Source organism: Haliaeetus albicilla, chromosome 26, assembly GCF_947461875.1.
Source record: "Haliaeetus albicilla chromosome 26, bHalAlb1.1, whole genome shotgun sequence".
Lineage (NCBI taxonomy): Eukaryota > Metazoa > Chordata > Aves > Accipitriformes > Accipitridae > Haliaeetus > Haliaeetus albicilla.
In genome coordinates, this window is record NC_091508.1 from 22,121,115 (window position 1) to 22,141,498 (window position 20,384).

At 51.4% G+C, this 20,384-nt stretch overlaps 6 protein-coding genes across 10 annotated transcripts in view; 2 read left to right on the forward strand and 4 right to left on the reverse strand.

The window, feature by feature from the left end:
* Positions 1-20,384, reverse strand: part of RPL35 (ribosomal protein L35) — a 152,643-nt gene that overhangs the window by 74,231 nt on the left and 58,028 nt on the right. The gene's annotated exons all lie outside the window — the stretch shown is intronic.
* ARPC5L (actin related protein 2/3 complex subunit 5 like) lies at positions 381-4,683 on the reverse strand. Its single transcript, XM_069771420.1, has 4 exons — positions 4,478-4,683; positions 4,075-4,146; positions 3,548-3,724; positions 381-949 (listed from the first exon to the last, which is right to left on the reverse strand). The coding sequence occupies exons 1-4, from the start codon at positions 4,622-4,624 to the stop codon at positions 887-889; spliced, it is 459 nt and encodes a 152-aa protein (XP_069627521.1). The 5' UTR covers positions 4,625-4,683; the 3' UTR covers positions 381-886.
* PPP6C (protein phosphatase 6 catalytic subunit) lies at positions 4,835-9,150 on the reverse strand. 2 transcript variants are annotated; one of them, XM_069771418.1, is made up of 7 exons: positions 8,904-9,047; positions 8,726-8,821; positions 8,487-8,552; positions 7,851-7,992; positions 6,781-6,860; positions 6,426-6,635; positions 4,835-5,684 (listed from the first exon to the last, which is right to left on the reverse strand). In XM_069771418.1, exons 1-7 carry the CDS (start codon positions 8,976-8,978, stop codon positions 5,436-5,438), a joined length of 918 nt encoding a protein of 305 aa, XP_069627519.1. In that variant the 5' UTR covers positions 8,979-9,047; the 3' UTR covers positions 4,835-5,435. The 2 variants fall into 2 exon arrangements, with proteins under 2 accessions (XP_069627519.1, XP_069627520.1); XM_069771419.1 differs by lacking the exon at positions 7,851-7,992 and having other exon boundaries at positions 8,904-9,150.
* On the forward strand, positions 9,069-11,749 carry RABEPK (Rab9 effector protein with kelch motifs). Its single transcript, XM_069771417.1, has 7 exons — positions 9,069-9,192; positions 9,281-9,429; positions 9,519-9,671; positions 9,897-10,058; positions 10,630-10,779; positions 10,953-11,102; positions 11,347-11,749. Exons 1-7 carry the CDS (start codon positions 9,134-9,136, stop codon positions 11,646-11,648), a joined length of 1,125 nt encoding a protein of 374 aa, XP_069627518.1. The 5' UTR covers positions 9,069-9,133; the 3' UTR covers positions 11,649-11,749.
* HSPA5 (heat shock protein family A (Hsp70) member 5) overlaps positions 13,029-20,384 on the reverse strand; it is a 100,403-nt gene continuing 93,047 nt past the window's right edge. The window contains exons 1-9 of one of the 3 annotated variants that reach the window (XM_069771409.1): positions 17,382-17,427; positions 16,992-17,130; positions 16,533-16,764; positions 16,095-16,232; positions 15,718-15,830; positions 15,245-15,635; positions 14,685-14,922; positions 14,319-14,486; positions 13,029-13,913 (exon numbers count right to left, since the gene is read on the reverse strand). In XM_069771409.1, coding sequence (XP_069627510.1) covers positions 13,354-13,913; positions 14,319-14,486; positions 14,685-14,922; positions 15,245-15,635; positions 15,718-15,830; positions 16,095-16,232; positions 16,533-16,764; positions 16,992-17,130; positions 17,382-17,412 — 2,010 coding nt within the window. In that variant the 5' untranslated portion in view covers positions 17,413-17,427 and the 3' untranslated portion in view covers positions 13,029-13,353. The other 2 variants (XM_069771410.1, XM_069771411.1) reach the window with 2 other exon arrangements.
* The window catches only part of GAPVD1 (GTPase activating protein and VPS9 domains 1), a 32,832-nt gene continuing 32,732 nt past the window's right edge, over positions 20,285-20,384 (forward strand). Inside the window, exon 1 of one of the 2 annotated variants that reach the window (XM_069771396.1) lies at positions 20,285-20,307. In XM_069771396.1, coding sequence (XP_069627497.1) covers positions 20,297-20,307 — 11 coding nt within the window. In that variant the 5' untranslated portion in view covers positions 20,285-20,296. The remainder of the gene's footprint in view (positions 20,308-20,384) is intronic. The other variant, XM_069771395.1, reaches the window with a different exon arrangement.

The window sequence follows — 20,384 nt, forward strand, 5'->3', positions numbered from 1 at the left end:
GTGCTCTGTTGGGACAAATCATCTGTGCATACTGACTTGAAGCAGCTCCTTTTGCTGTACTTAAGTAAGTCCTTCAGAAGGTGAGGACGCACTAATACATAAATAGATTCTGCAGTATTTTCTTGACTTTCTAGGATGGACAAGAATATAAACACCAAATCATGGGTGATTATGCATTATACTCCCTGCATCTTAGAAGTCTTGATTGGAACAGCTGAGCTTGGTCTCACTCCAGCCAGCATAGGACAAATTCTGTAAATAGTTGGAGTTAAGAGCATTCATACAAATGTGGACACTTAGCTTAGAATTGGCATACTGCTGGCCTGCTTTTCAGTAAGTGTCAGACTTACAATTTAGTGAAAAATAAATTACTTCACTCATGCGATCCAAGAACTTTATTGATGCAGCAGGCACTTTACACTGAAACCAACCCCATAGTCCAACTAGTCCTTCAACCGTACGTACAAAACCGCCATTCTAATGAACACTTCTCCTGCCCATAAGCTGTCGGGATCTTGCATCTGCCAAGGACATAGCTACCTCTTAAATAAGCAGTACACACAGGATCTTGTATCACCACACTTCGATAAAGCAGCATCTGAAAAATACCTGTTCTCTTACAGTAATAGGAGGCAGGAGTGTGCCGTCTCTCTGCCTTTTAAAGAAGGGATCAGGAGAATGTCTTGGCTCCTGTATTTGATAGTCGGAATATGCAGGAATACCTTTACTCTTCCCCCACCTTTAAGGTTAAAAGCATTCCAAGAGGAGGTTTCCATAGTATTTCAGTAGATTGCAATCTCTAATAAAGATGGACCAGCGTCATTTCAGCTAATTCCTTCTTCTGAGTCCAAAACTGAGCGTCGTCTTGGTTCAAGTTAATAGTCTTTTAAACAGTCTTTCTTGCTGTAAGAACTCTTACTATGGAACCTAGTCCACCTACTGCTAATGCCTGTGGGGATGGGAAAAGGAGAGAGGTTACACAGAGTCACTGTGTCATGCAAGCCAGGTACTGTGTCGCATGTAAAAGGCATCTTAAAAGAACAAACAATGAAGTGTTTAATAACGGAAGAGTATGTGGCTCTTCTCCAGAAACTTACTTTTCACACATAGGCAGCTTGGGCTGTTCCACCCCTTTTTTGCTCTTGCATCTTTAAAACAGCTAATTGGAGAAAATCTGTTTGCTTTCTCTAGCACATGCAGACCTTAAAGACATTTTAGGTTGTTTCGTTTAGGTACTGAACTGTATTGTGCAGTGTCAAGTTTCCATGATGAAACTGCATTCCCCCCACCGGGCTGCGAGGCCAGGCAGTGGTGCTTCTCTCCACACAACTGCTCCAGCACACAAAGCACTCGCACGGACTGGTTTGCCCACGCAGCCCAAGACCACAGCGCAACTCTTTACGCTGGCTGCTACCACCAGAACAGGAAATACAGTTCTTGGGTTGTTCCACCTCTCTGTGTCTCTGCAGGTGCCTTCTGCCCTGCTGACGCCTTTACCTTCCTGCAGTGGCAATTTCTACACTCGCACACTGTCTCCTCTTTGCTCTGTGTGCTCTGAACGATTTAGGCCGACAGTTAAAAGGCTATGGGGGAGCTTAGACCTGAACTCAGATCCTTGCTTGTTCTGATCTTGGGAAGTTTGTGGCTCACTTCTCTGTAAATATAGATGAGAGTGATCTTTGACTCAAATTACTGCAGTATGTACATAGTAACATTCTATAAACAATACTCCGTGACATAAGAACCAAGGGACTGAAGGGTAGACAAAACCAAATACAGTAATTTAGTAACCTGTATACCACTAAATCTGAAGGGAAAAATTACATTCTCCAAAATCTAACTATCTATCTTTTGGATCTAGAGAAGGATACCAATGTCGCATGTCATTGATGACGCAGAATGTCTCACTTCCCATATCCCTGAGTGGGAAAGGAGGAAGAGCTCGTTTCAGTTTCGTTTGCATCCCTCAATGTAAATAACGTATCCTTCTAAAGTCTAGAAGATGATGGATGTGATTATGAAAAATATTAAAGCTGACTGCGCAAAACGAGGTGTGTTTACTTTGCAGACATAATTCAAATACAGCCCAGTGGGTATTACAATGTATGAAAGGAGAGCAGTGATCAACAGTACGAGACACCTCACTGTCCTTAGGAGACATGAATGCAAAGCATCCACTCGGAGCTACCTGCATGCGCTGCATGCATGTAAACGTTCCTGAGTTGCCAGACCTGATATACAGGGGGATGACAGCCCTTTTCCAGAGGACAGACTGGTACTACTACTGTGCAGCTGACTCCTCTCTGAGCAAGCCACACGTCTTACCGGTAGTGCCAAAAAGCAGAACACAACCAAGGTTTTAAACTCTGCCCAGCCTACTTCAGATCTGCCTTGTTCCTTTCAAAACAAAGACAACGAAATGCTTTACATGTGCCTACATGCTCTGAGCACTGTCATCTTTCCAGTCAGAGTGGTGTTGTGTAACATTACACACTGGGAGCACCCACCCATGGTTAGTTGAAAACAGTCTCCAGTGGAAACAGCAACAGAAAGAAAAAGAAAAAAAAAAAATCAAGCAGAAACATGTTCTTTGCTGTCCTGAGAAATTCCCTCCTGCTCCCCTGTCAAGGTTCTGCAAAGCCAGTGACAGCTGCTAGTAGCTGGAGTCACTCTACACAAGTTCTGTCTTTACATATCACCGGAAAAAAACCCATACTCTGTGAAAATGACAGTGGCACTACCAGCAGGCTGCACTGCTACAGTGCCGGTGGTACAGGGAGCTGCAGCATTCCTAGGGATCATTTCTCCTAGGAGGAGCACTGACAGCCAGCGCCGCAGCTAAAACCCCTGCAGTGGGGAAAGACTCCCCTGGATTCCTGCGTGGGGGCGGTGGCGCCCAGCAGCTGCTTCCTGTGCCTCACCCTGTCACAGAGGGAATGTTCAACAGTCGGCCGACGACCACATCCTGCCCTCCCTGTTTCACAACGGGCATTCCACAGAAACAGGAGAGGACCACTCTGGATCCCAGTGGGATCTTTTTGGAGATCTCGGAGGCCTCTCCTGTGTAAACCAAAGAGGTTTGCTAAATCCTGTTATGAAGCTGTGACACATATGCTGCTAGCAGCGCTCAGCTGATGAAAACTGCCAGACCCGAGCCAGCCTGAGCACCCCCTCGGCCAAACACTCGGCTACAAAGGAACAATGCCAGCTACCCCCTTCAACCACCCACACCTCCGCTCCCAGCTCTTCCTCCTCGGTGGGGCCACTCCACTCCTTAGATGCAGAAGAAAGCGCAATGCTTCCTCCAGCAGACGCTGCCCTGCCACAGGTCTCGCCTCTCCCCCTGGCTGAAGGAAAGGTTTGAAATAGGAGTAAAGGCTTAATGAGTCTGAGCTCAAGGAGACCAAAGATAAAAGGGAACGCCAGTTACTGTGCTCCTCGGGGTGAGCCCCCCACCATCACCCGCTTCTCTTGCAGGGCCTCTCGTGAAAGCACCAACAGGGTCCCTGGGGAGTGTGGCCGAGCCAAGAGAGCACCAAACACGTACCTTTTCATGCCACTGAAGTAATATTGCACTGCTATTTTCTGTTGGCTTTTCAAATCCTTTATAAATGTACTTCATTAACAAGTCAATGCCATTTCTGTCCAAGGAATTCACCGCTTGTTCTATTTCGCTGCTTTTAAAAGACGTGAGGACTTTAAGCATGGTTCCCTGGGCCTGCTCCTGCGAAGACAAGGAAAGGAGAATAACATGAGAACCAGCAAAGCTGGAAACGATCCCAAGACTTCTGGTGTTGTTCGACGAGGTGCGTTCGGAGGGCGGGCGGCTACGCTAAAGGCCGGCTTATTTCTGCAAGCAAGCCGGCAAGCGTTCTTCACTTGGGGTCTCGGGAGCGAAGAGAAGGACGGGGCGGCCACGCGGGGATCGCCTAGGCAGAAGCCGCGGCGCCTCGCCGTATGGCTCGTTAGCAGCGAGCTGTCAGGTGCTGCTGATCCATCTCCGGGCGACGCCGCCGTCGCTTCGAAGCTGCCCGGCGACCCCGGCAGCCCTGCCCGCGCCCCGGCCCCGGTCACCTTCATCGCCTGGTTCTTGGTGTTGACGGGAGAGCTCCGCAGGGCGCTGTGGAAGGCTCGCAGCGCGTCCCCTGTGCAGGGCACGAGTCAAGGACTCAAACCGGCGGCTCCGCGCCACGACTCGAGCCTCGTTAACGCCGGCGGATTTTGCGTTTCGTAACGCCGACCGAAACTTCTCCTTTTCCCGGGGCCGGTTACCGGCCCGCTGCCGAGGGTCGGGGAGCGAAGCGCTTCGCCGGCCGCTTCCCCCGCCCCGGCCGCCCGGGGTCCGGCTGCGAGCGCTCGGTCGCGGGCGAGGGCCGCGGGGCCCGGTGCTCCGCTCGGGGGGTGGGGGGCGGCAGGGCCGAGGTCGCCGCCGCCGCCCGGGCCCCCTCCCGCCCTCCCGGCCCGCTCCCAAAGGATATTGCCTCAGCAGCGCCTCCACCTCGGGGCCGGCGTCGGTCTCGGCCGCCGCCGCCGCCGCCTCGTCGGGCTCCTCCACGAAGCGGTTCTCGTCGTACTGGTCGATGTCGAGGCGGCGGAAGCGGGAGGAGAGCGTGCTCCGCGCCATGCCGCCGCCGCCGGGCCCCCACACCGACCCGCCCCGGGCCGGAACCGGAAACCGCCCCCCCTTCCTCCGCCGGAACCGGAAACCGCCCCCTCCACCCCCCCCCCCCCCCCCCCCCGAGAGAGGCGGGCGGCGGGCAGGGCTCGTGCGCACGTTAATCAGCCTGGGGGGGGGCTGAGGTAAGGTACGGCTTTATTAAAAATACAAGGTCTCTGAAAAAAATCAGAACAGTTATTTTAATGTACAAACTCAATCGCTGCAGCAGGTCTGGGTACTTTTAACTGGAATCCTAAGAAAACAAAACAAGGGGGAGGGGGGGTGGGGAACAGCCCTTCCGACCACTTTATTTTTTTCCACTTAAAACAAGCCACGAGGAGGACGACGGGGTTCTACGTGTACACAACACAAGGCAGTCACAGTCCCACCGTGCACACTAGAGGCAATAACTTTGCTGCTGAAATTTCTTAAAACTTACCAAACAAAAAGCTGAATAACACACTGGGACTGAGCTGCTTCCCGGGTATCATGATTGTTAAAAGGAAAACGTTTCATCTAAACCCAGAAATACGCAAGAACTACATGCAGTAGTATAAATTTCACGGACATATTACAAATACTCTGAAATTAATCTAGGGGAGGGAAAAGGAAAAAAAAAAACAACACTTGCTACAGACACCATAATACACAATAAATTTAGATAATTTAAAAATAAAAAAAGGCAAGAGGCAGCATTTCAGCAGCAAAGTGCTCAATAAAAAGTATATTGTAAAGGGACAGTACAAGGGAAGAGGGAGACAGCAGGCAGGGAAAGGTCTCAGAGGAAATACGGTGTGGTTGTTCTAGGAGGAATGACACGTTCTGAATCTGGAACTGCGCGGAATAGCTTTGGTTCTCGTGTATTTACATCTTTAAAGACCATGATTGACGCAATATTTCCACAGCGGTAGCAGTAATTTGGAGCAGACCATACCGTTACCAATTTCTCATCAAACATGAATTTATAGCCTTCATGAACTAGCTGGTGCGCTCTGCAGATGAGTTTTAAGTTGTTGATGTGAACAAACTGCAAAGGAAAAAAGGAAGGTCAGTTTTCTCTGAGCAGCTGCACGCCATGGCCCACACAATCCTCTCCCAGCTACAGCCCTGGCACGCGCACACCATGAAATGGTTAAAAAGAAGCTTTTTCCACCCAGTGCACCGAAAAAAAAATTTGGGTTTTGAGAGCTGAGCAGTGAGCAACACCTATGAAATACAGGTGACAGCTGCAATGCCCAAGCCTGTGCAATCCACAAGGCTCGATCCTCCCTGAACGTGCTGTGGCAAGGCCAGAGCGACAACATGAGGCTCCAGCGCGGCATTTGTAACGCAGCTACTTCAGGAGCCTGGGAAGGCCAGTGTGTGTCAGCCCCCAGAGTTCTGCTTGCCATTTTCCAAAGTAACAAAAACTAAGAATTGTTAAGAAAAATGGTATTTTTTTTCTCCTAAATCCTTAGAAAAGTATTCTATAGAAACCCCAGTGATACTAGTTAGTCTCACTGTGTTACACTCTTTAAAAGCAAGATCAGTATTACCACAGCTGGCAGTTGTATTTATGCTTTTAAGTTCAAATGGCTCATATTTCAGGTTGTCTTGAGCGAACCTTCTCCATCACCACAACTTACTCGCAGCGGTCGTACAAGGAAAGTTCATTGTCTTGCAGGGTCCTCGACCCATTTGTCACTAGGGTAAATACCAAACTGAGCGCGACGCTTCAATTTATCTCATACATGCAGTTACTTTATGTTGCACACAACAGCATCATTACCTCGTTCGTCACCTTTGCACCGAAGAGCCAGCCTGCTCCTCGCGGACTGATCGCCCACGTATCGACATCTTCTGGATCAGACCAAACAAGGTCACAGAAGGCGCCTTTGTGAGGAATTTCTTGATTACGTTCGATGGTTCGAATTTGATCGAGTGTCTTGATGTCTGGAGAGAGGCCACCGTGCACACAGAGAATCTGCTCATCTATTAACTGGAGAAAAAAAGGCACATGTGCGACATACTCACTATTTAATCCAGGCCAGAACGCTACCAGTGTGACCCTTAAAGGTCACTAATTCTCACCGTCACACTTAGACAATCTATGTGTATTTTTGTAATGTGGTGTTTACACTTACAGCTGCTATTGTGAGCATGTCAAAGACTTTGGTACAGTATCTCCAAGCATTAGCATTTCCATATTTGGTTTGGCACTCATCTGTTAAACAGAGAATTTTTTCTTCTTAATGGATCAGAAGGCATTCAGACAATAAAATCAAGCACAGCAGAACTCGAAAGTCAGACGTATAGCAAAAACTCTATCGGGAGCACCGCTAAGCAGTCCGCCGCTTGCCGCAGCTGGCCGGCTGGGAACTGACCCTTGCCTAGACCAGCAGAGTCCTTAAATTAGCAGATTTTATACAGGAGAACTGAGGCAGAAAGCGTGAACCGAGCAGGGCTGGTGGAAGATACTCTTACCACAAACGGGAGTTACAGGGGCTTTGTTTAAAGCTACATGAACGCGGCAAGAAACCTGACGGGCAGGCATTTCTTGAGCAACCTCTGAACATTCGTACTTGATGCGTTATCCAAAAGAAGTTATGTTACAGACGCTATTCTTTGTGGCAGGTGTTAAATACTTTCCAGGATTTCCTCAGGTTTTATCAAAGCCTCACACAACAAGAAGCTTCCAAGCAATTTAATTCCCTCAGTTTTCCAAACAGTTGTTCTGCTGCTTATTTCTTGCCAGTGGCATTTTCCCAGAAGCTCACTGTTGACAACAAATGAGTTCCACAGCAAACTCTATGTGTGAAGCTGATTTTCAGTTATACTGAAACTTAAGAGGAATTACAGCAACACCATGACTTCATGTAGAACCTTTCATTACAAGATACCAAAGCACATTCTGTATAAATACATGCTCTGTCTCTAAAATTGAACATGGCACCAAAAAAAAAAAACCAAACCAGACACCCAGATGCTGGAGGAAAAGAGCAGCAAGATCTGGACTAACACACATTTCTACTTCATGAACACGATGATCACGTTACAAATGATAACACTCAAATTTTACTGAGCCCACTCCCCGTCCAGTCCCAGGAAAGCCCCAGGTAGCGCTGCATTCAGAACAGGTTTCCCAAGGGAAAGATGCCATACTCGTTTATTACGCGTTAGCCCCCCTTCAGAAACCATTTGGGTAAAGACTTACCATAAAATCCATACACTTGTGTTATCTGCCTGCTTTCATGATTGCCTCGTAACAGTGTGATACGATCAGGCCACTTAGCTTTTAGTGCAAGAAGGTAAGTGAAAGTCTCAAGACTATAATAACCTCTATCTACAAAGTCACCCTGCAAGTCAAAAAAATATTCGTAAATGGAAAAACAGTCAAATGGAAAAACGCAAAGTGATACATCCATTCTAAATTTCTCGCAGTGCATAAAGAAAGCTAACAAATGCTGAAGGGACGCCGGGATCTGCTCGGATCTAGGAGAACATGTTCTTTGGTCGCTCGGACCTGCAGCTTTGGGCCATGCTCACCCAGAACTGCCCCGGCACGCGACCTGATGGGCCCTCGGGACGTTCCGGCTAACGGGGTGCTGCCGCCGCACCGGCACGGCTCTGCTTGACCGGCACCGCGCTCCGCTCTTCCTGCCTCACTTCGCACCACGTAACTCGTACCTTACTCAACAAAAGAAAACCCGTACGTGGCAGGCGAACGGCAAAAGCAAACGCGGCGCCGGCGGGCAAGGTGTGAGACTCGACCGGCGTATCGGGATTTAAGCTTTAAACTCATTTTTTGAGCCCCGGCTGAGCGAGCGGGGCGAGCCCCGCCTGCGCGTACCATGAAGATGTAGTTGGTGTCGGGGACCTGACCGCCCGTCCTGAACAGCTCGCACAGGTCGTAGAACTGCGGAGAGAAGCAGGAGCGTGAGGGCTGCGGGCACCGGCACCGGCACCGGCACCGGGCCGCACGGCACCAACACCGGGCCGCACGGCACCGGGCCCCGCGGAGCCCGGCGGGCAGGACCGGGCCGGGCACGACCGGGCCGGGCCGGGGGTGCGGGGCCGCCCGCCCGTTACCTGCCCGTGGATGTCCCCGCAGACGGTGACGGGCGTGGAGACGGGCTGGACATTGGACTCCTCCAGCAGCAGGTCGCACACATAGTCGCAGAGGCGCTGCGGGAGAAGAGCGGGTCGGCACCGGCCTCGGCGCCGGCACCGGGCCCGGCCCGCCCCGGCCCCCCCGCCCCGGCCGCACCTTGAGGTCGTTCTCGGGCAGGTACTTGCAGAGCCGAGCGATCTCCACGTACTTGTCCAGGTCCAGCGGCGCCATCTTGGGACGGCGACTCGGGGCAGGAAGCGGAGCCCGGCACTTCCGGGGGGCGGCGGGGGGGCCGGCGGAAGCCCGGGGCACTTCCGGCGGGCGCTGGGCCGGAAGGCGGCAGCCGCTTCCGCCCGGGCGGCTGCCCTCCGGTGCGGCGGCCGGCCATGGGGCCGCGGGCGCTGCCGCTGCTGGAGCCGGGCCGCCGCCCGCAGCCGGCCAAGTGGTGAGCGGGCCGGGCCGGGCCGGGACGGAGCGGACGGACGGGCCCGCCGGCCCGGCGCCGCTTGAGCGCTGCCCCTCGCTTCCCGCAGGTACCGGCTGTCGCCGCGCGGGGACCGGCCCCGCGGACGCGTGGGCCACGGCTGCCTCTTCCTGCCGGGCGGCGGGACCGGCCGCGTCCTCCTCCTCGGCGGCGCCGACCCCGCCGGCGCCTTCGCGGACGCCCACTTCGTGGAGCTGGGTGAGGGCCGGGACGGGGGGTCGCGGCGGAGCGGGGGGGGGGAACCGGGTCCCGGGGCCGCCGCCGACCGCGCTCTCCGCCGCCCGCAGGCGCGCACCGCTGGGTCGCGGCCGGCTGGAGCGGGCTGCGGCCCCGCTACGAACACGCCACGTTCCTGCCCGCCACCGACCCCCCGCGACTCTGGGTCTTCGGCGGCGCCCACCCGGCGGGGAACCGGAGCTGCGTCCAGGCGCTGGACCTCGGTGAGTGCCCGAGGACCCGCGGCAGCGGGACCCCGAACCGCCGGCGCCCGGGGGTCCCCTCGCGGTTCGGTTCGCCCGGAGCCGGCTCCCAGGCGGGGAGGTGCGGGCCAGACAGCCACGGAGCCCCAGCCAGGCGCCTTCGGGGTGGCTGCCAGTTGGGAGGGGGAGCAGAGCGCGTTTTCTGTTACTGCCTTGATTACTTTGTTAATCAAACGTCTCGATTAGAAACAGGAACCTGGGAGAGTCCTGAAGTGAGTGGAGTGCAGCCGCTGCCTAGGACATTTCACACCTCCTCAGCAGCCGTAGGAGACTGTCTGTACGTGTTTGGAGGGGGAGATAAAGGAGCAGAACCCGTTAAAGACCAGCGGCTTCACGTGTTTGACTCAGGTACCTCTGGACGGGTAAAGGGCCCTTATGCCAAACGGTGGAATCCAGCCGCTGTTGAAGCAGAGGTCTGCATTCCAGATGCAGAGACATGGAAGCGTTGGGCCCCTGCTTTGGCTTTGAGTTTAAATGGATGGGCAGGTGTTCCTCGCTGTTGATGTGCACTTACCTTTATGTAGTTGCTGGGAATTTGGGCCAAAACAGCAGTGTAAAGCTCTGGGATGAGGAACGCAGTGGGAGATGGGAGTGGCTTGTCACCTTTGCCCAACAGCAGATGCCTTTCTGTGGTGGCATGGTCCTGTGCTGCTCACGTACTGTCAGAGTTGTACCGTTCATTCTGAGGGCCCTGTGTGCACCAGAAAAGGTTTGCTTTCTGGTTTGAATTCATCTTTCCTGCTGCTGAGCAACCCAAACAGCACACAGAGCTCCATCGGAGGGCTTGCCCACGCTGTACGACATGGCATTAACTGCTGGAGGCACTTCCTTAGGAAGCCTCCGCAGGGCTCTGGGGTCACTGGCTTGTAGAGCTTCCAGAGTTCCCTTCCTAATGGAGCACATATACTCCCATTTTTAGCCACCTTGACCTGGTCCCAGCCAGATACTCACGGTGATCCCCCCTCTCCTCGGCATGGACACGCTGTGGTTGCAGTTGGGACCAAACTCTTCATCCATGGAGGTTTAGCTGGTGATATTTTTTACAATGATCTATTCTGCATTGATATAAGTAAGTATGGACATAGCAACAGCTGTTGTGTGGTGCATTTTGAATTTAGGGAACCTTATTTCTAAAAGATCAGTTCTTAAGTGCTTAAAATATCACCCTATTTGTTTAAAACAACAAAACTGATGGATTTTTTTATAATGCATAACCATAGACATGTTCTTTTTCTCCACCAGATGACATGAGATGGGTTAAGATACCAGCCACAGGTGATGTCCCAGGAGGACGGGCATCCCACTCATCAGCTGTGTTTAAAGATCACTTGTACATTTTTGGTGGAATAGGTCCAGATGGGACACTAGATACTACATACAAGTATCACACAGGTAAGGAGATTTCTCTCAGTTGCGTAAGGGTAAGTGCCAGTCAGTTGGAAAATGCATTACGCCCTCAGTTCCCAGGCTTCACCCCCCGGTAGTCTGTATCATTGCACTGGAATTAACACCAGTACAAGACTAAATGCTCTATAATGTTGAAAACTAACCTAATTAATGATGTCACTGTCCCAGCATGCTTTTTAAGCCTCTGAAGCTACATTTAAAGATGTAAATGTGTATCTTTGCACTGCAGAGAAGCAGCAGTGGACGCTCCTACAGTTTGACTCCCCTCTGCCCGCTGGGAGGCTGGACCACACCATGTGTGTCATTCCCTGGCAGGCTGGCAAGAGCAGAGACGCAGGAGCTGTCACCAGGGACAACAAAGCTAGGAGAGAGTCAACTGCATCAGTGGGTGACAAAGCTGGCCCCCTCCAGAAGAGCCAAGAGGAGGAGGGGTGTGCTGAAGACACAGTCATGCATCTGCTGTTAATATTTGGTGGGATGGACACACAGGGGGAAATATATAGGGACTGCATTGTCAGTCTGATTGAATAGCAGAGCTGCAGTCCTGCACAGCACCAGCCTTTTCTACACAGTTTTTATAGTACTGTCAGATTAAATTAATTCTTTCCAATAAAGAAATTCTTACCCTCAAAGGGATGTCACTGTGCTAACACAGCCCTGAGGTGCAGGTGCTTTCTCTGTACGCAGTCCTGCTGACAGTAGGCACAGCAGTCCTTGCTGCCACTGCAGAAAGGCTTCAGCCACTGTCACTTGACCACAGGTTGCCAGAACATGAGAGCCTGGCATGGTTTCTGCTGGGTCTGGACAGCTTTGCACCAGAAGAAACTCGCATACTCTTGTCTACAGAAACACTTCTGCCTGCAAAGCCACAGCACTACCTGGAAACAAAGCTGGGGGGGGGGATGATTTGAGTTTTAGCTTTCATCATTTTCAACATAAATAAATGAAAACCAGAACGTTGTCCCCCCACACCACAGAAAATGTGAAGTGCCCAGTGGTTTTAAGGAGGTATTAAGAGCAGGCACCACAAAAGCTCTTTCCGTACTTGGTTCAATTTCTTCTCTAATCCCATGGATGGGGTAAAGATCACAGTTTAAAAAGAAGCTTAACTGAACTCAGCCTTTTTATCTAAGAGCATTTATTATATACAGACTAGCTTTCAGTCTTCAGAAAACTGGTCCATTGTCTCACGCAAGACCTAAAAACAGGAGGAAATCAGTTGTAGTTAAGCTAGTCTCCTCCCTTACATGGTTTGCATCATCACTGATGCAGGCACATAGCTCCACTACAGCTCTGAGAACCTACCACCTCTCCAGGCTCTAGTGAAGCTGCACAAGCACAGAGATCCCTCTCCCTTTAGCAGTTACTTAGGTTGACTACCCCCCTTCCTTATTAGGATCTATTACATCATGAACTTTACACTACAGTTCCAAATACACCAGTACACTTCAGCATCAGGGTGTAGCACTTGTCAGGGGTCCCCATTCAACCACAGGCAAGAGATGCCAAACTGCTGGAGCCATTCACAGCACCTGTTCCCCAGCCCCAAGAGGAGAGGGGTACAGCCATCTGTCAGCACCGAACAGGCTGAGGTCAAGTTCCCCGAGGAGACCTCCTGCTGGCCCCAAGCCAGACACATCAGCATTCTTACAGCTTTCAAACCTCTCATATTTTCCTTTCCAGCTTTCTCCACACCAAGTACCCTCGGGGCTCTCTTCCACAGGAGAAGCTGTAGGGCAGCCAGACTGCAGGAAGCGTAGGGCTGTTACAGTTCACACCATCCCATGAAACGCTTACCTTGAAGGGGTACCATACCCGTGGTCAATCTGAATCCAACTGTTTAGGCATAATCCACATCTAGTTAAAGCTGGCTGCTGTAACTAGGTAAAGGAAAACAAAACTAGAACAAAGTCCAGTGTAAATAGCAAATTTATTGTGGTCACTTCAGGTAGAAAAGTTCTACACCAAATTCACATGACCAAGTTGTTAAATAGGATGCTTCCACTGCCAATACTTCTAAACCCATTTCGCATTTACACTCCCCCCCACTACCCTTCCCTCCCCAGACATTGAGCAACTGCTAACGAAAAGCAGTATACAGCCACTTCGGGCTAGCGTTTCCAGCTCCACTCACGAGTGAAGATTCAAAGTTACATTCCAAATTAAGAGTTCAATATTTTAAACAAGTGTTCCTGAGTCCAATATATACACACACAACATTCGGCAATGCCAGTATCTACAACTCATCCTTCTCTGCTGCTTCCTCTTCACCAGGGGGAGGGCCTGCACTTCCATAGAGCTTGCTAACAATTGGCTGAACAACTTCCTCCAGCTCCTTCTTTTTTGCTTTGAAGTCTTCAATGTCTGCATCTTGATGGCTTTCAAGCCACTCAATCTTTTCCTCAACTGCTTTCTCTATTGTTTCTTTGTCTTCAGATGACAGCTTACCACCCAGCTTCTCTTTGTCCCCAATCTGATTCTTCAGAGAATAGGCATAGCTTTCCAGCTCATTCCGGGCATCAATGCGTTCCTTAAGCTTCTTGTCTTCCTCTGCAAACTTCTCAGCATCATTAACCATCCTTTCAATCTCTTCTGGTGTCAGCCGATTCTGATCATTTGTAATTGTGATCTTGTTTTTGTTCCCAGTGCCCTTGTCTTCAGCTGTGACACGGAGGATTCCATTCACATCTATTTCAAAGGTGACTTCAATCTGGGGGACACCACGAGGGGCAGGAGGGATTCCAGTGAGATCAAACGTTCCCAGAAGATGATTATCCTTGGTGAGGGGACGCTCACCTAGAAGACACAATTAGAATACGGTTTCTTTCTTTCCTAGCTGCGGCTTGTACTTTGTGAAACCACAAGCTGCACACTTTCTAAAGGGAAGGTTTTAATTCCAACCAGGCATCTGCCTAGCCACTTCCAACAGTTACCACCTCTTACTCTGAAGAGCTCTTCAGAATGCAACCATGGAAAAAGACACATTTGAAAAAAAAAGTCTAGTAACAGCTTTTGATGCAGGTCAAAGAAGCCTGATCAAAGCAGCTTCAGAAAGCCACCACTGTTACCAAGGCCTCCCCCTATAAGATGTCCATAACCATCTAGAAATAACTACAGCCTTTGTGATAAGACAGTAGCAAGTACTGAAGTCCTATAGACAGATTCCAGCTGTAAACACGGTCCACCACAGGTGACACTTACCTTCATAGACCTTGATTGTCACAGTTGGCTGATTGTCAGAAGCTGTGGAGAAGATCTGAGACTTCTTTGTGGGAACAACAGTATTTCTTGGGATCAGTTTAGTCATTACACCTCCAACAGTCTCAATGCCAAGCGTCAGAGGACAGACATCAAGCAGTACCAAGTCACCTGTAACAGATCAAGGGTAAGACTGACATGACTTCAACCTGAAAGAAACACAGCATCTCATCACTACAAACAGGATGCTGATGTCTCAGAGGCAGAGAACTTCTTAAGGACTGGAAAAGCTCTACTACATTTGTAGGTAACTAATACCCACTACTCTGAGTCAATGCTCTCTTGAAGTGACAGTGAAGGTGTCATTACCTGTATCTTGGTCCCCAGAGAGAACACCGGCCTGGACAGCTGCACCATAGGCTACAGCCTCATCTGGATTAATGCCACGAGATGGCTCTTTCCCATTGAAGAACTCTTTAACTAGTTGCTGTATTTTGGGGATGCGAGTAGAGCCACCAACAAGAACAATCTCATCAATGTCAGACTTCTTTAGGTCAGAATCTTCCAGAACTTTCTGAACAGGTTTCATAGTAGAACGGAACAGGTCCTAGGAGGGCAAAAAAAGCCCAGGGCTGTAAGACTGTATTCCCACATGGCTAGCCTCCGAATTACGCAGCCTTGGGGTACAAAGGACAACTGCTATAGAGGAGGAACATCAACTGGCTTATAACCAGCCTTGATGAGACTTCAGCTGTCATTAACACACACACACAGCCCCAGCTACCCCAGCAAGGAGCAGCTGCCTGCTTTTTACCACAAGCAGGAAGTTATTTATACCCCAAAGTGCAGTGTCACAGCATGAAATACTGCACATTCACAAGTCTCCAATCTAGAGCTGAGGCCATGTAACTTTACCTTTCTAAACTTACCATGTTCAGCTCCTCAAACTTGGCTCGAGTAAGCGTCTCTGAGAAATCCTCTCCTTCAAAGAAGGATTCTATTTCAATTCTAGCCTGGTGCTGAGATGACAAGGCTCGCTTTGCTTTCTCCACTTCCCGTCTTAACTTCTGCACAGCTCTGTTATCCTTCCTGACATCTTTTCCAGTTTTCTTCTTGTAGAGTTTGATAAAGTGTTCCATAACACGTTGGTCAAAGTCTTCTCCACCCAGGTGAGTGTCACCATTAGTAGCCACAACTTCAAAGACTCCATTGTCAATTGTGAGGAGGGAGACATCAAAAGTTCCACCACCCAAGTCAAACACGAGGATGTTCTTCTCACCCTCTCTCTTGTCCAATCCATAAGCAATGGCAGCAGCCGTTCTGTATAGGGAACAGCCCATTCAGAACACTGGGACCACCAGCACCCAGCTCCCCAGGAGGCAGGATAGGTTAGGCTACTTACGGCTCATTGATGATTCGCATCACATTCAGCCCAGCAATAGTACCAGCATCTTTCGTAGCCTGACGCTGAGCATCATTGAAGTAGGCTGGCACAGTAACAACAGCATGGGTAACCTGAATAAGGAGACAGATACAATTTTGTTATAGAAATGGAAGAAAAGCAGGTAACATCTAAATAGCTATAGCAACACTGGTAGCAAGTACCCCATTGTTCTTCAAAGAGAAGTAAAAACCCACCATCAACTGAGCCCATTCAACTGGGCTGGCCTAAGGGTCCAGCAGCACTGAACAGAGGTCAGCCCACAGATTCAGCCCACCCACCTTCAGTTTTATAAAGCTGCTGCTTTAGATTCTTCTTAGCAGCACTCATGAACTTACTTTCTTTCCCAAGTAAGCCTCAGCAGTTTCCTTCATCTTTGTCAGGACCATAGCAGAAATTTCTTCAGGAGCAAATGTTTTTGTCTGTCCACCTCCAACATCAACTTGAATATGGGGCTTGGCTTTCTTTTCAACAACCTGAAAAGAACAACATATGCTGTCCTATTCAACAATTCATAGAATTATTCCCACTGGCCCAAGTGTTTCTCTCTCTCTGAAGATTAAACAAAGCCTCTATATAACAAGACGCAATTTGAATGCTAGCTAACACAAACAACTGTTGTCTATACACCACAGCCACATGGCTGCATCCTAACCCTCTCAGGAGGGCTAGGGCACTGCAAGGTTGCTCAAAAGGGCACCCTGATTCAGCAGTCTCTTCTGACCAGACTCAGAGGTCCCCCTCCCGCCATCCACCCCTCCACATTTGGGACTCACCTTGAACGGCAGGTACTTGATGTCCTGCTGCACAGAAGGGTCGTTCCAGGTGCGGCCAATGAGCCGCTTGGCATCAAACACGGTGTTCTCGGGGTTGGATGTAAGTTGGTTCTTGGCAGCGTCCCCGATCAAGCGTTCCCCCTCGGGCGTGAACGCCACGTAGGACGGCGTGATGCGGTTCCCCTGGTCATTGGCGATGATTTCCACGCGGCCATTCTTGAAAACGCCCACGCTGGGGGGGGGGGGGGGGGCGGGTAGCAGAACAGTCAGGCGTTGCTGGGGCCTACACCCCCCCCCCTCCGCTCCTCCCCTCCCGCCTCCCCGGGCCCCACAGCCCGCTTCCCCCCACACCCCCCGGGGCCTAGGACTCCCCGTGGGCCCAGCCGCCCCCACGCCGGGGGTCTAGCCGCTTCATCCTCCCCCCCCCCCCCCCGCCGCCAGGGGCCGTTCCCCACTCACCAGGAGTAGGTGGTACCGAGGTCGATGCCCACCACCGTGCCCACGTCCTCCTTCTTCTCCTCTTCCTCCGCCCGCGCCGCGCCCAGCAGCAGCAGCGCCCACAGGAGGTGCTTCATGCCGACCGCTCGCCCGCGCCACCCTGCCGAGAAACCGCCAGTCACAAAATGGAGGCGCCACGTGCGCGGCGGCCGCCGGCAGCGCCGCTCGCCCCATCCCCCCCGGCCCAGTTGTTCTTCTTCTTCTCCTTCTTCTTCTTCCTCCTCCTCCTCCTCCCCGCCCCGCCCCAGGCCCAGGCCCGGTCCCGCACCGCCGGCCTTACCGTCACCTACGAAACCGCCGCGCCCCCAATCGCCGCTGAATGCCCAGGCCGCGCCGCCCGCCCTTATATACCTTCCGTTACTCCTTCGTGGAGGCTCGCCATTGGCTGCGGCGCCCTCGCTGGAGCTTTCCCATTGGTCGGCTGCTTCTAAGCTGGCCTTCCTTGATTGGCGAGAATCGGGCGGTCCCTCTGACAAGCCTGGCGCGCCCCCCTCCCGCCACCCCATTGGATCACCCCGCCGGCGTCGCGGACCTATCAACAGAGAAGCGTGAGCCAAGCGGAGGGAGCCCATTGGCTGAGAGCGGCCGTCATGGCGGGGCCGGGGGCAGAGGACGAAGGAGGTGGGGGGGGGGGGAACACGTTCTGGAAGTTTCCATGGTTACCGACCCCGGGCGGGCCGGAGCCCGCCATGGCGGGGGGTCGGCCCTGGCGGCCCGCGCACCTGCGACGCCTCCCGCCCCGCAGCGGCCCTAGCAGGGCTGCCGGCACCCCGCGAGGGAGGTACGGTGAGGCAGGGGCCCCGCGGCCTGGCCGCGGCCTGGCCCCGGCCCCGGCCCCGGCCCCGGCCCCGGCCCCAGCTGGGTGGACGCATCCCCCTGCAGCCGGGTAGGGCCGGGACCGGCGGGACCCCCTGAGCCCACGGACAGACACCCGTTAGCCCCCGTCCCTGAGCGGCCGCGGAAGCACTGGGGATAAGGTGATAAGGTGGGCGGCCAGCCCTGAGGAGACGCGGGTTTCTCCACATGCGCCTCAGGGTGCGGACGCCAGCCGGGGCCTGTCCCTGGGCAGGCACACCGTGCTTCGCACCGGCCCTGACTGGAGGGCCAGCAGGCCTCTGAAGGAAGGCACTTGCCACCTTCTGAACCGTGATGTCTCGACAGTGAGTCACCATGTCCTCACTCAGATGTAATTTGGGACGCAGTGTTCCATCATGCCCTTGGCTTCTTGGGACAAGAGGCTCCTTAGGAAGGTGAAGGCAGGGTCCTTAGGAGCATAGATCCGCCCAGATGGCCCCTGCATTATGTAGGTAACAGGCCTGCTGCATCTCCGCCATCCGTTGCCTTACACGTCTGCGGATCATGCACGCCCATGTTACCTACCTGCTTACATTTAAAACCACATTTTAAAGTGAAAATTACAACTACAAAACCCAAAATCAAAAATGAAAGTTTTGAGTGATTGAAGAGTGATGTAAAATGAGAAATTAAAAGTTGTTCATTCACCTTTGGATGATACCAGATCTGAAACCTAACAAAAATAATTTCAGGTAATTGTAGTATAAAAAAAGCGGTTACAAAGAGAGAGATACTGCTGTGCTCAGGCAGCATTCTGCGAGTGTAAATGGCTTTTAAATAAAAGTTGCCTCTTGTGCCAGCGGGGCCTGGCCCAGCTGCCTGGATTTCTTATGATGACGAAATGAGATGTTGTCAAAAGACTTTGTTGTTTCTCAACACACATCTGGAAATGCCATTTTGATCTTGATACTGTTCCTTCTGTTTTGAAGTATTTCTTGCATCCTTTATAGCTCTTAGTGGGTCTCATTTTTTAATTGAATTATATCTGCATTGCATTCACATTGATTTGATTTTCTCCTTTTAAAAATCCTGAAGTATCTGATGCAAATTATTGAGCTTAGTCCTTGGAAGAGAATTATCACCTAGTGTAGCTGTGTGTCCTGAGAACTGTAAATAACATAAGCATTTTATTTCTTCTTAGGAAACCTCGTGCAGATGAGGCGGGGAGGGGGGGGGTGCACAGCTTCATAGTTCTAGGCCCAGGGCTCATTTTCCTCAGTTCTCTAGGGAGAGTGATGTGGTAAATACAGCCGTTATTCTTTGCTACAGTTGGCAATACAGCGTGACAGCTGGCTGTATGGTACCAGCGGGTACATTAACAGTTTGCTGGTGCCTTGTGTGTTTGGGCTTGACGAACATTTTTTTGTTGTATTTAAGTTTGCCATAGTTGTTTCTAAAATGTTATTTGGATATTAAAAGTTCAGTTACATAAGACATTCTCTTTTCTTGGAGAAGAGAATTCAGGGCAGTAACTGTGTCAGTTAAGAAAAAGGCACATAGACAATATTTTGGAGAGCGAAAGATGTGTAAGTGTAAACGTTTGGCTTTTGTTTTGAGTTGCCTGTTGGGCAGAGCTTTGCAGGTAACTTGGGCATAAAAAGCAAGCAGCTGTGGTGGCTCAGGAGGCGTCCCTTGACCCCTGAAATCGCCATCGAGCCTGGATGCTGTGCCCTTCTTCACAGAGAGCCTGGGAACTTGTCAGTCCTGGCGGGTTTGCAGCACTGGGTGTCATTTGGAGCTGTGGCCGATTGCTGACATTGTACAGGGTGATGGGGCATCCCTCTCCAAGGGAGCTGTGCAGTACTGGCCTGGACTGCAGACGGTACTTGCACGTCTCCAACTATCTTTTCTTTCCCCTCAGAGAACAGGCTTCTTAAATCCTCCTTTGGGACAACTTTTTATGTAATAAATTATGCTGTGCTATTTAGTTTTTGCTAGTACTTCTGCTGGGCATAGTATTTGACTTGTGTGTTATGAGGAGCAGTCGCACGCGTTGGGAGTTGTGGTTTTGGTCTCTATCCCTGTCCCTGCCGATCAATCGCACTGTGACCTTACCATGTTCTTCTGTCAGTCTGAGCCTCTTGTTTTCTTGTACGGTTGTACCAGGCCCTGTCACGTGTCAGCGAGAGATGTACGTTTTCTGAGAATCTTGAAAAGAAGGGCAAAGTGAAAATCGTTCTGCGACTGTGTTGCATTAATCATGTCTTAGGCTGAAGCTACCTATGTTGCTATTTATGAGGAAGCAATTGGTATTATCTAGGCTGGATTGCTCCATACGGAGCAGCGCTTCCACGCTTGGCGTACCCGCCTGTCAACAACTTTTGCCGTGCTCTTTGAGCCGCTGCAATGGCCGACACTTATGGATCATACCTGTCGGTAAAGCACCTGGAGACGAAACGCACCGTATAGAGATGTCCTATAGGTAAACTGCCTCTGCAACGGGGATTGATTTTACACCGCAACACGAAGAGCTTGCGCAACACCCAGCTCCCCGCCCCC

Coding starts and splice junctions, on each gene's coding strand:
- ARPC5L (XM_069771420.1), bottom strand. CDS start 4,624: ATGGCGCGGAGCACGCTCTCCTCCCGCTTCCGCCGCCTCGACATCGAC. Junction 4,147..4,477: donor TGGAGGCGCTGCTGAGGCAA/TATCCTTTGGGA, acceptor GTGCCCTGCACA/GGGGACGCGCTGCGAGCCTT. Junction 3,725..4,074: donor CCAAGAACCAGGCGATGAAG/GTGACCGGGGCC, acceptor TTGTCTTCGCAG/GAGCAGGCCCAGGGAACCAT.
- RABEPK (XM_069771417.1), top strand. CDS start 9,134: ATGGGGCCGCGGGCGCTGCCGCTGCTGGAGCCGGGCCGCCGCCCGCAG. Junction 9,672..9,896: donor CGTCCAGGCGCTGGACCTCG/GTGAGTGCCCGA, acceptor CGTCTCGATTAG/AAACAGGAACCTGGGAGAGT. Junction 11,103..11,346: donor TACATACAAGTATCACACAG/GTAAGGAGATTT, acceptor TTTGCACTGCAG/AGAAGCAGCAGTGGACGCTC.
- PPP6C (XM_069771419.1), bottom strand. CDS start 9,135: ATGGCCGGCCGCCGCACCGGAGGGCAGCCGCCCGGGCGGAAGCGGCTG. Junction 8,822..8,903: donor TGCCCGAGAACGACCTCAAG/GTGCGGCCGGGG, acceptor CTTCTCCCGCAG/CGCCTCTGCGACTATGTGTG. Junction 8,553..8,725: donor GCGGGGACATCCACGGGCAG/GTAACGGGCGGG, acceptor TTCTCTCCGCAG/TTCTACGACCTGTGCGAGCT.